This window comes from Lynx canadensis, chromosome B4 (assembly GCF_007474595.2).
Source record: "Lynx canadensis isolate LIC74 chromosome B4, mLynCan4.pri.v2, whole genome shotgun sequence".
Lineage (NCBI taxonomy): Eukaryota > Metazoa > Chordata > Mammalia > Carnivora > Felidae > Lynx > Lynx canadensis.
The window spans coordinates 67,578,148-67,591,116 of NC_044309.1; the positions used below are offsets into that span (position 1 = coordinate 67,578,148).

At 38.0% G+C, this 12,969-nt stretch overlaps 1 protein-coding gene across 1 annotated transcript in view; it reads left to right on the forward strand.

Annotated features, from left to right (window-relative positions):
* Positions 1-12,969, forward strand: part of MUC19 (mucin 19, oligomeric) — a 140,413-nt gene that overhangs the window by 105,938 nt on the left and 21,506 nt on the right. Inside the window, exons 49-64 of the mRNA XM_032593777.1 lie at positions 1,581-1,616; positions 2,676-2,729; positions 3,460-3,513; positions 3,659-3,712; positions 4,599-4,652; positions 5,345-5,398; positions 5,784-5,837; positions 6,450-6,494; positions 6,757-6,810; positions 6,933-6,983; positions 8,766-8,810; positions 9,036-9,089; positions 9,237-9,281; positions 9,986-10,039; positions 11,088-11,141; positions 12,621-12,674. Of these exons, the coding sequence (XP_032449668.1) occupies positions 1,581-1,616; positions 2,676-2,729; positions 3,460-3,513; positions 3,659-3,712; positions 4,599-4,652; positions 5,345-5,398; positions 5,784-5,837; positions 6,450-6,494; positions 6,757-6,810; positions 6,933-6,983; positions 8,766-8,810; positions 9,036-9,089; positions 9,237-9,281; positions 9,986-10,039; positions 11,088-11,141; positions 12,621-12,674 (816 nt within the window). The remainder of the gene's footprint in view (positions 1-1,580; positions 1,617-2,675; positions 2,730-3,459; positions 3,514-3,658; positions 3,713-4,598; positions 4,653-5,344; positions 5,399-5,783; positions 5,838-6,449; positions 6,495-6,756; positions 6,811-6,932; positions 6,984-8,765; positions 8,811-9,035; positions 9,090-9,236; positions 9,282-9,985; positions 10,040-11,087; positions 11,142-12,620; positions 12,675-12,969) is intronic.

The window sequence follows — 12,969 nt, forward strand, 5'->3', positions numbered from 1 at the left end:
TTTCATGCTTATTGGCTAATTAAAAATGGCAAAATAGTTAGTAATAATTCCAGTTACATAATTATAGTGTCCTTAAATATATTCTCTCATTTAACTATTAGAATAAATTTTGTTATCTCGTTTTACTCATGGGGAACTTAGAAAGGATACTACCTAGGGGCGCCTGGGTGGCTCAGTCGGTTAAGCGTCGGATTTCGGCTCAGGTCATGATCTCGAGGTCCGTGAGTTTGAGCCCCGCGTCGGGCTCTGTGCTGACTGCTCAGAGCCTGGAGCCTGCTTCAGATTCTGTGTCTCCCTCTCTCTCTGACCCTCCCCCATTCATGCTCTGTCTCTCTCTGTTAAAAAATAAATAAATAAATAAATGTTAATAAAAAAATAAATAAATGTTAAAAAAAAAGATACGACCTAAATTTGTTCATATTCTACAGCAAATCAAATATTGGAGCCAATATTTTTATCCATTCTACACTGACTCCAAAGACTGTGCTCCTACCCACAATGTCCATCCTCCTGTAAGGCAAATATAAAATGGTCTTTGATGATCCATCAATAAGACCTTGCTTTTAATATTTATAAAGCTTAAATTTTCTCCATTTCCAAGCTACAGCAGCAGGTACTAAAAAGGGGTTTAAAATTTTATATATAATGACAAACTGTGGCATTTGTCAATTCTAAAACATTGGCAAAACCTATAATACTATTGCTTTATAAATAAAAACTTTATCACTTCATTTCTTTTTACAATCATTCCAACTTATAGGGCAATTATTTTTCTTAACAATAAATGAATGAAAATGTATTAAAGACTATAGTACATTAGTATTTAAATTTTTGGACTAGTAATATATCATAGTACTTGAGAAAGGCATTATTTCTGTTTGTAGGTTATCTCACCGAACCTAGCTGTTCATGATGAAATTGTCCATTATTTAAGGAAAAGATTGTTTATGCTTTTTTTCTTGTAAAGTATTATGCTACACTTATTCTAATTACTTTTACAAAGATGGCTTATATAAATTTATTTTACAAACTAGTCACTAGAAAATAGTTCAATAATTTGAATCAGACTAAATTTATAATTATTCTTTATTCAATCTATGGCTATGTAAATGTAAATAAATTGAAATGTTTCAAATTATATATTGAACACCATAATTATATTATAAATTAATATCATGGCTACTAGGATGTGACTATTGGACATAGTATGTACTTTATTGTTATTGACAATAGTACTTTTGCATTTTCCAAATTCAAGACCTTAATCTTTAATTAAATGGCAGCAAACAAGAATTATATTTGTGTAAATATTTTACTTGGGAAAAAGGCAATGGTTTTGCTTTCAGTTTGATAATTTGTAATTCATAGGTGATTCCTTACAGAGTACTTCGCAGCTTCTCTCCCAAGTGATCTTGCACTCTGACTTCAATTTCTAAGATCAGCCTCTATGAAAATACCATACCTCTGTTTTTTAATAAAAAATTATATATGATGGCAGTTGAAGCACCAAAGGGATTTTTTAAAATGGAATTCAAGTATATTCTTTAATGGAAACATGAATTTAATCTTTCCTTTTTTAGGCTCAGATAAGAGAATTCCACCAGTATTAATTGTAGGTAAGTCAACATTAAAATGACAAAAATATGCTCTGTAGTATGTGGCTTCAGCATTTTTATGTTTTCCATTTGGACACTGAAAAATATATAAGAGACTGTGATATTCTTCCCAAATTATAATCTAATATAAATTAATCTTTTCATGAAAAATTAAAAATGTGCATTTATAAATATAGTTTAAGTTTTAGTGACGTCAAAATAGCTTGTAGTAACAGGTGAGAAAATATGAAATTATAAATGTGCATTTGGAAAAAATTGGTATTGCAGTAACTAGACTAGAGAATATAATAGAAATCTCAATTTTATCAGATTAATAAAACATGAACTTCAAATTAGATTCTGGTAGCATAGGGCTTTTGATTTTTCTATTCTTATGCCTTCTTAAATCATAACAAAGTCATATTGATTCCCTTACATAATAGTTAAATTCTACACCAGTTGTGTACAAATGTGCAAAATCAATCACATAAATGAAAATAACTCTGAAATATGCCCCTTATTAAAAAAAGGCAGCTTTTTTTCTCAGCTTATTAGCGTTATTTATCACCTATCCTTTCCATGAAAATTTTTAGCTTTTATTGCATCCTGGTATCTCTTTTTAGACTTAACAGTTTTAAAAGAAGTTTAATCTTTAGAACATCTCACTTTTTCTCAATTGCTCTCATTTACATTCTTTCAGTACATACGTTCAAATGTTAGCTCCTTGAAGACAGGCATTTTTGTCTTATTTCATTCACTGATATAAAATTCCTTTGTCGTCCTTATCTGATGAAGTGTTTGATTTCAATACTTATCCACTTGATCCATTAGATTCTCCCTTTGTTGATTAAGGACCATTCAACATGTATCACTCAGTGAGCCACTCAGTGCCTACTGCCAGAGAAATCTGTTAAAACAGGCATTTCCAAGACAGGTTAAAGTTGAAATAATAAGAAAGCCATCTGTTTGGACACTCTGGACATGAAGCTTTTTGTAGGATTGTGGTGATTAAATAATACAAAATATCTCTTTCCAACCACCCAAACACCCAGAACTTACTGTTCCGTTTCCTCCCTCAAGAGGTCACAACTTCCACAGAAAGTGTTGGCACCAGTGGAGGTGGATTAAGAACAGGTGAGAGAGACCAGTTCCTGTCTTCTTGTTACCACTGATTATGGCATTTGTAGGAGAGCCTAGAGAGAGAGAGGGTTTCTGGGGAGCAGTCCATATTTACCTTATTAATATTGCACATTTGGCCAACTAATTCTTTTTCAGTTTTGAACTTTTTTTTTTCCTGAAAAGCTACTAATAACAGAGTCCACCATCTTAGCTGTAATCCCTGAAGATGGGATGATTGTACTAATTATTCTGAGAATTATTTCCTGTGGAATTATAAACCTTATAAGCATTTGAAGAGGGAAGGGTAAGAAAACTTTCTATTGTGGAGAAATGGAGAAGAGCTACATGGACCCTGGAGACATGTCTGCCCTATATAGATAGATGTTTGCTTTTCACAAGAAAGCAATGAAGAGTGAGATATTTTCCCAATGTCTGGGGTTCTGAGCACACTCGTACCTTCTGTTGCCACTCCACAGCAGGTACCACTGTAGCATCAGCAAGTCAAGTCACTGAGAGTAAAACAGGTGAGCGTGACGAGACATAGAATTCTGGAAAAGTTATCTTAGGTTGACAACATTGTGACTCTGGCTTTGGTAATAAAATGGTGAAAAGAAAATACATAGGGTTCATCATCAGAGAAGGGCCAGAGAGTGAGCCAGTTAGATATAAAGAAGATATACTTGGGTTACTTTTAGAGGCATGTTTTTAGGAAAGAAACATGAGCACTGCTGTTCCTTTGTTTCAGGCACCACTAGGGTAGCCCCTGGCATAACTGTTGTCCCTGGAAATTCTAACACAGGTGAGTCAACAAGATGGTAGGGAACTTTCCACATGTCCTCCCATAAGTTAGATGTTTCCTCTGGTATTAGTCTTTGCAGGAGTACCATCTATCTTTTCCATGACCCTAAATATTCTCCAATTAACTCTTTCCTCCTCTCCATCAGAGGCCACAACTTTCCTAGGAGAAAATGAAACAACCAGAGTTGGAATAGCCACAGGTGAGTGCTGCTTATCTAATACCTGCACTTCATAATAACTTCTTAAAACAGTCTTCTGAGCACCAACTGATGAATGAATAAAGAAATTGTGGCTTATATACACAATGGAATACTACTTGGCAATGAGAAAGAATGAAATATGGCCATTTGTAGCAATGTGGATGGAACTGGGGAGTGTTATGCTAAGTGAAATAAGTCATACAGAGAAAGACAGATACCATATGTTTTCACTCTTATGTGGATCCTGAGAAACTTAACAGAAGACCATGGGGTAGGGAAAGGAAAAGAAAAGTTAGAGAGGGAGAGAGCCAAACCATAAGAGACTCTTAAAAACTGAGAATAATCTGAGGGTTGATGGGGGTGGGAGGGAGGACAGGGTGGGTAATGAGTATTGAGGAGGGCACCTGTTGGGATGAGCACCGGGTGTTGTATGGAAACCAATTTGACAATACATTTCATATTAAAAAAAATAAAATGCTAAGAATTGATATAAAAAACAGTCTTCTGAAAAAAATCTACACTATTTATATATGTTATATTAAGCAAATTCAGAAAAAAGGACAGGACAGTCATTACATTACCTCCTTATCTCCTGAGCTTACAAGAACCTTCAGTAGACCATCATGAAGTCAAACTAATGACAGATGGACAGGTAATGTGGAGGGAAACTTCCTATTTCTCCTCCCAAAGAAAGGGACATGATAGTCGACAACTTTCTCAGTAAAATTATTGTAGAAAGAAATATTACACGGGGTATACATGAATTAGTTCTTGGAATTCAAAGTCTCGGGGTTATAGTTTACTGCTATATGGAAACTTTAGATTCCTATTTAAATCCCATAGTGGACAAGCAATTGAACTGAGTGCTGCCCCTTTTTTGTTTTAGGTACTACTGGCATAGTCCGTGAGAAAACTGTGGAACCTGGAAATTACAGCACAGGTAAGTCTGAAAATACATGCAAAATTGGGCCATTGGATGATAGATTCTGACAACAGCACAGTGTGTACTTTCCCACACCCTAGTCTTTACTCCTTCCTTCCTTCCTTTTCCCTATCAGAGGCCACAAATTCCACAGGAGGAAGTGGGACCACCCAAACAGAACTTCTAGGAAATGAGCTGTTTTAGTGTGAGGCTTTGGGGGTTTTATCAAATCTGTTTGTGTGGCTACAATGAACACCTGACCTGGGAAAGGGCCTTGCATTTCATCTGGGAAACATAACATGCCAAGAGTCACACACCTGGGCCTGCTTAGAAATTCCATAGCCTCAAGATATCTCCATATGGATTTCCAGATGCCCAGTGCTGCAGAGCTAGTCTTTGGATAGCAAAGATGAAGGCAACATGCTGGTCAACCCCTGCCTTCCAAAGCCCCAGAGCTTTTACATAGTTTGCTGTTTTCCCATACCACTTCCTAGTATCTGTCACACTGTGTTATTTGTCCTGTTGATTGTTCACTGATGGTTTCCAGTTGCTAGAATATAAGCTGCATCAAGGGAGGGATCTTTGAATATCCTGCTCACTGATACATTCAAGGGCCAAAAACAATATTGCACATAAGAGATGTCTATAAATACTAGAGTAATGATAAAACGTATACTTACTTTAAAGCTTCACTCTATTTGCTTTAATAGGTACCACCATGATTTCACCTGGAGCTAGTAGAAGTTCACAGAGTTCCAAGCCAGGTATAATGGACTAAATAAACTCATCATATGAGAGTATTAGAGTTAAGGAGTGCTATTTTAAACATCTGACTACCCAAACACCTCAAATAATTGATCATCTGCCTTTTTATTCTTTTAGTCACCTCTCACTCCTGGGAGTCCAGGGGCTGGAAGAGAAACTGGGAGGGTGACATAAGGTCTCCTTCTGCTTTCAGTGGGATGTATGGAAAGGCAACTCCAGTAGAACAAGGATTAGTAGGTGGGTCAGGAAAAGAAATTGTGGGAAGTAATTGATGGTTCATTTCCTTCAGAAACAAAGATCCTCAGGAAAGGTCTTCCAGTGGTTCAACGCCATATTGATCAGGGAGATAATGCTGTGTTGATCCCTTTATTTTTCTTCTTTTAGGTTTTACAGAGGAATTCTCTGGGATAACTATTATATCTGGAAGTTCCCACACAGGTAGGTTAATAAGAAATAAATCTCCATATTTAACCTCATAATATAGTGAGTAGACCTGCTCTGAAAAATATCAACATAATTCTTTCCCTAATACCCCAAATCCTCAGACCTCATCGTTCATCATTTTCTTCCCTCAGAGGCCACAACTTTAACAGAAGGCAGTGGTACTTCTGGAACTGGATCCAGATGCAGTGAGAATAATTAGCTTACAGTTGGGGGTTTAGTGTGAATTATGGCTCTCCCTGAAGTCACCTGTTGGGAGGTGTGCTCTCCTACAGAGTAGTTTGTATTTATTTTCAGCATTTTCTTAGATTTCACATATTTAATATATGGAAGAGCTCTTAACACCAGCATCTAGCCTCACAGTGGCTATTTTTTAAAGATGTGCTGGTGATGTAAACCGTATGATAGGTTTCTCCTGTGATGGCTTATATATCATTAAGATGTCAGGGGGAGCTGAGGAGTATTATACACCTGGGAAGAAGTGAAAATGATGTGAACTCCTAAATAGGCCTGTCCTATATAAAGATTTTCTTATTCAAAGAAACAGTATTGATGCTCAGAATTTTCCTTGGCAAATTCATTTTTTTTTTTTGTTTCTTCTTACGGTAGGCACCACTGCAGTACCGGGAGGCCAAACAACTGGGAGTGTGACAGGTGAACACTTGGAAGAAAGCCACCTTATTCTCGGTTTTGAAATCATGGGATGTTTGAGGAGGTTGCCTCAACTTGAAAAAATTATTATTTTGATTGCTTTCTTAATGAAAGCAGGTCACAGGAAAGGTATATGATTCTCACTTTCATCAAGAAGCAGTGAAAGGGCCCCTTGATATGAGATGCATCCAGATTTACCTCTAGAGACAGGTATTCAGGAGATAAACATGAATCACTGTGATGACTTCAGACCTTTGTGTTTCAGGCACCACTGGGGTAGCCCCTGGTACAACTGTTGCCCCTGGCAGTTCTATTACAGGTGAGGCAACAAGACAACAGGGAATCTTCCACATGTCCTCCCACAAATTAGATGTCTCCTCTACATGCTCCTTTCTGTGGTCCTTAAATAGTTTCCATTCAACTCCTGTTTTCTTCTCTCAGAAGCCACAACTTCTGTGGGAGAAAGTGGAACAAGAATGAGGATCATCACAGGTGAGCGCTGTTAAGGCACTAATGGTACTTTCTAATAACTTCAGTAAAAGGTCCTGACTGAAATATATCAAAGCTCTTGGGGTGCCTGGATAGCTCAGTCGGTTAAGCATCTAACTTCGGCTCAGGTCACGATCTCACGGTTCGTGAGTTTGAGCCTTGCATCAGACTCTCTGCTGACAGCTCAGAGACTGGAGCTGGCTTCAGATTCTGTGTCTCCTTCTCTCTGCCACCACCACCACCACCCCACCACTTATGCTCTGTCTCTCTCTAAAACATAAATAAACATTAAAAAAAATTAAAAAAAGAATAGGAAAATATATATCAAAACTCTTTGGATGTTCCATATTTAGCAGACTGGTGAAAAATTTAGCAGTTGTTCAATATTTGACATCAATAAATTCTGTTCAAACACTTTAATTTTTCCTCTTTGTACTCTAAGGAGCCTTCATCAGGGCATTATGGGGTCCATTACCTGACAGTTATACACAGGATGTATACCTAGGACGTATTATACCTGAATGTCCTGTGCACACTCCAAGTCTTTACTTTTTTTTAATGTTTATTTATTTATTTGTGTGTGTGTGTGTGTGTGTGTGTGTGAGACAGATAGAGAGAGAGAGAGAGAAAGAGAGGGGGAAGGAGGTCATGTGTGGGAGGAGCAGAGAGAGGGAGATACAGAATCCAAAGCAGACTCCAGGCTCTGAGCTGTCTGCACAGAGCCTGAGGTGGGGCTTGAACTCCCAACCATATCATGACCGGAGCCAAATCTGATGCTTAACCGACTGAGCCACCCATGTGTCCCTAGCCTTTACATTTTCTTTTTCCTTTTTCTTCTGTTAGAAGCCACAACTTTCACAGGAAGGAGCGAGATCACCCAAGGAGTACTGCCAGGCTGTGAGCTTTTCAGTGGAGGCCTGTCTCTCATTATTTCTCTGTTTGGGTTAAGCATGAAAATGGGAGGGAGTGTGAGAAAGGGTCCTACATTTTCCCTGTGGCCCTATTTGTTGGTTTGCAAAACTAGGGAGCTTCCCAGGTAAAGTCTGAGCCTGGCCCTGCACACAAACAGTGAAGAGAACGGAAGAAAGAAGCAGGCCAGTCTGGATTGGTAGGTGGCAGGTGTAATAAGGGAACTTACCTCCGAGCCTTGTCCTGGGTGGCCACAAGATGAGTAGATCTCTGCACCCACCACCAGAATCTTGAAAGCTTATGTGGAAATCTTAAGTGGGTTCAGTCACTCTATACCATCCAGATGATCTCAATGACACATTTCTCTCTCAAGGTTGCTTCCTTGAAAATGGCTCCAGCTGTGGAAATGTAGGCAGAACATACATCCCATACTCCCATTTCCAGAGTCCAGCTCATAGGTCAATTGACATTCATGTCCTTTCAATGACCTCCTCTAACAATATTGTAGTATACCAATGAGAGTATATTCAAGTTATTCAGCTTGGGAATTACAAGCCTAGGCTGTCCTCTATGTTCTGACTCACAGAGGTGTTTGTTGTTGTTGTTGTTTATTTGTTTTGTTTTTCTGAAGAAAGGTATGAGTGCATATTGAATATATCCTAACCCCCAATCCTCCTAATCCTCCTTACCCAGTTTACCTTCTCCCCAGGGCTTGCCACTTCCTATCATCTCTCTCGTATACATGATGCTTATTATTTATTTTCTATCCTTTTTCACTAGAAAGCTTCATAAAGACAACTGATTATGAAAATGCTCCAAGTTACATCAAAGGTTACTACTTATAAAAATTAAAACCATGCTTAATTCCATCCTTAGGCACCTCTGGCACAACAGGTGGATATGTTCCTGGAAGTGAGGCAGGTAAGGGTGATATAAAGACCTGCTTCCCATAGTGAAAGGGAAATCCATAGCAACACATCCATCCCAGTTTGACCTGAGAAATACAGTGCTGTGAAGTTGTTCATTTTCAATTTTATTTATAGTCTTCAGGAAGGAGCTTCAGTGCTTTAGGGCCACATTAATGATTCTAAGATGAACTGGGAGTGTGAAATGCTCTACTACTCTGTTTACCTTTTTGCAATTTAGGTACCACTGGAGAATTGTCTGGAACAACCATTACATCTGGAAGTTCTAACACAGGTAGGTTAACAAGGAAGAAATTTCGCTTATTTAATCTCAGATGTCATGATCTCGCTTTCAGGGCTGTTATAATAAAGAAATAGCACAATATATTTTCCCAATATTTCAAATTCCCAGATTTCATCATTCTCCTATTTCTTTCTTCAGAGGCCACAACTTCCACAGAAATGACTGGAACTGGAGCCCAAACAGGTGAGCATGAAGAGCCCATGATTTGGGGGTCAACAGATTTAGGACTGTCTCGGCTTTCCTTTGGAGAGTTTGCATTTAATTTAGGGGTATTGCAAGTGAGTCAAAATAGGTTTAATCGTAGGGATAAAAATCTTTTTGAAAATCTATAAATTCCAGCACTGAGTTTCATTGCTCTAAGTCTGAAGATATGATGGTATTTCTCCACTGGTATTGCAAATAGCACCAGAAAGTTTTCCCTTTTTTGTGAATTCCTTCTAGTAATTTAAATTGGCTGAAATAAACACAGAATGATTTCTGACCTATGGAAGTCTTTATCTAAACCTCCAAATTCCAGTGTGTTAATGGTTTACCCTAATCATCCCTAAGTTTATATAAGGCAGAATATCTCTCCCCACCCCCATCTCTTTTCTCCTCCTCAGGAGTCCAGACTACCATACCAGGTAGCCAGATCTCTGACATTCAAACATGTAAGCATGAGAAAATGTGAATATCTCCCTGATATTTACCAATATTCAGAATGAGAATTATAATGTGAAACAGCTTTTTTTTTTCTTTTGGAAAGAAATGTTCTTGTGAAAAGATATATGAGGAACCCTAGAATAAGCCTTCTATGAATTAAAAGAAGCTTGTAACATTTTTCTTCTTAGCTTTTCTTTTAATGTAAAGGAAATAACATATCAATCCCTTCCCTTTTGCGATTCTAGGTACCAGTGGAGTAGTCTCTGGCACAACTATTAAATCTGGAAGATCCAGTGTTGGTAAGTGAATGTATTCAGAGGCAATCATTCCTTGTCTAACATCAAGCAGAAATAGTCACCCCAAACATACTTTCTACTTTCCTAATTTTTTGTTTCCAGAGGCCAAAGCTTCCTTAGAAAGCATCAGAGACCCTGTGATGAAATCAATGAGAATTAGGAGTGCCAGATGTTAGCATTGCCATTGATTACGATCATTAGTTTGCCTCTGAATCAGAAAGATTGTTATACAGGAAGGGCAGGTCCTCCATCGCACACCCAGGCCAATGGTGCTATTGATTCAGACTCCTCTGCTGGTTTCTGGACAACGCTTTTCCAGTGCCTGGCCATGTGGTGTGGATTTCTGAATAGGGTGGTGGTAGTAGTAATTTCCTGGAAGATTAACCCACTGGACATGATTGATGTTATTGCAGAATCAGCAGGAGTCAACACTGTCCCAAAAGCTTCTATCTCAGGCAAGTAGATGACTAAAATGAAAGTAGAAATTTTTTGCCTCCCATTTGACTTTTTATCTTGAACTTTAAACTCTAAGTTGCTTAATGACTGGTTGCCTCGGAGGTTGATTAAAGTGATAACATACTCAAAATATTTTTCCTACTTTCAACCATTAAGAACTACCTCTGGAGTATCAATCAAGTCGCTAAAAGTAAAACAGGTAAACATGATGAAAAACTCTTCTGTTCCCAGTTGAAAATAGTGTAATATTTGCTAAGTAAGCCCACTAGAAGATAGACTTCTTAAGGGAAAAAAAAAGTCTTCATTTATTTTATTTATTGGTGAATTTCTAGTGTTCAACAGTCTCAATAAATATTTTTGAATGAATGAAATAATTGATACATGGGAAAAATTACACGATTCAATCCAGGAGCAGAAAGGCATGCTCACAGAGCTTCCATATGGACAAAATAGTCTCTATGAATGGTCCTTCCTGGAGTTGTCCATGTGTAATATAACTGAAGATATGGCCCTGGAAACATACACTTAACTTTATACTCAGATTGCCTCAATGCAGAACATTCTCTGTGATGATCCCATGACATTCTTATTTCAGGTACCATTGGTGTGGCCTCGAGTACAACTGTTGTACCTGGACGTTCCCATACTGGTAGGTTAACAAGCTGGGAAGAAAGCATCTTTCCTAAAAATAAGGTGAAAAAATGTGTTTCACATGGATCTTCTCATGTAAGAGCACCGCACCATATTTTCTTTTCTTCCTAAATACCCAACTTTTATCTGTTTCTTCTTTTTTTTCTTCTAGAAGCCATACTACTACTAGAGTCCGTTAGGAAACAGATGGAAATTAGTGTGTGTGGGTGTAGGTGTGTTTGTGTGGCAGGGGGGACTTTGGTTGATTATAAATTACTTTTTTGTTTCTTAGTAGGATAATTTCTTGAGGAGGGGCTTTTAAGGAACTTACATCTAAGATCAACAGTGTTTTCCTTTTTTACTTGATTTTGAATCAGTTGGGGCAGATTTTTGAAATATCTTCATTTTCATGGTCCAGCCTCCATATATACCTCCCTGAATATGAGGGTGAAAGTGATAATTGTCTAGGGAGTTTTCTTTTTCTATTTGTCATCTTAAGTATCACCATGATATTAGCTGATGGAAAGATGGTGGCAGAGCGTTTTATTTCAGGTAAACAAAAGGCCACAACGAACACAGAAAATTTATCTCTATTCATTATGTTCTTCTTTGAGCATAGAAGTAACTGAAATGTGCAGTGGTTATCCCAGTAACTATCTATCTTCATGCTTAAGTTTTAAAAATTTTCATTCTCATAGGAGCTACTACAGAAGTATCCATAAATAAAGGAACTGGAAGCACATTAGGTGGCTCCAGTGGGAAGCGGATCAGAAGAACAAGAGGCAGAATATGAATAACCCTTGTTTTTCTGCCATTAAATCTCAGAAAAGGGGACTTCTCTGTTGAGAAATTTCTATCTTTATTTGATTTGGGAATAAAACTATGCATAAGAGAACAGAAATAATTTATCACCAGTTGAAAAGGCCCACAAGATAAGCAGAATTCCCACCCCCAACTCCATGAGCGGAAAAGCCACCCTTCTTGTTGTAGGTACCCCTAGGGTATCTTCTGGCACTACACTTGCACCAGGGAGTTCAAATACAGGTGAGCCAGCCAGCTGAAGAGAGTCTTCCACAGGAAAACTTCTAGTAGTAAAGTATCTCTCATGGTACAGTGGCCCAGAAAAGTACATAATTAACTTGCCTCAGAACACTAAATCCTCAAAATAAGTCAGTCAGAGAAAGACAGATAACATATGTTTTCACTCATATGTGGATCTTGAGAAACTTAACAGAAGACCATGGGGGAAGGGAAGGGGAAAAAAACAGTTACAAATAGAGAGGGAGGGAGGCAAACCATAAGAGACTCTTAAATACAGAGAACTGAGGGATGATGGAGGGTGGGGGAGAGGGGAAAGTGGGTGATGGGCATTGAGAAGGGCACTTGTTGGGATGAGCACTGGGTGTTTTATGTAAGCTAATTTGACAATAAATTATATTTAAAAAAAAACATTAAATCCTCTTCACCTCACATTTTTTCTACCTTTCCTCTGTCTTAGAAGCTACAACACCCCCTGGAGGCAGTGGAAGCACAGGAGTTGAAATTAATACAGGTGAGTTCATAAGCTTCCTAACCTTGCCACTTTTCACATACAAGCGCAGCAATAACAATTAACAGTTTCAAGCTCTAAGTATGTGCCAGGCATTATCCTACACCCTTCTTGCTATTATTTTAAACCTTTCCCCAAACTGAGGTACTATCATTTTCACAGATGAGAAAACATGGCTTAGAGATATTAATCAACTTGCCCAACGTCATACAGCAAACAAACAGGCTTCAACTCAGGCAGTCTGGTTCAGAAGTCTAACCTCTTAATCATGATACTATATTACTACTACATTATATCA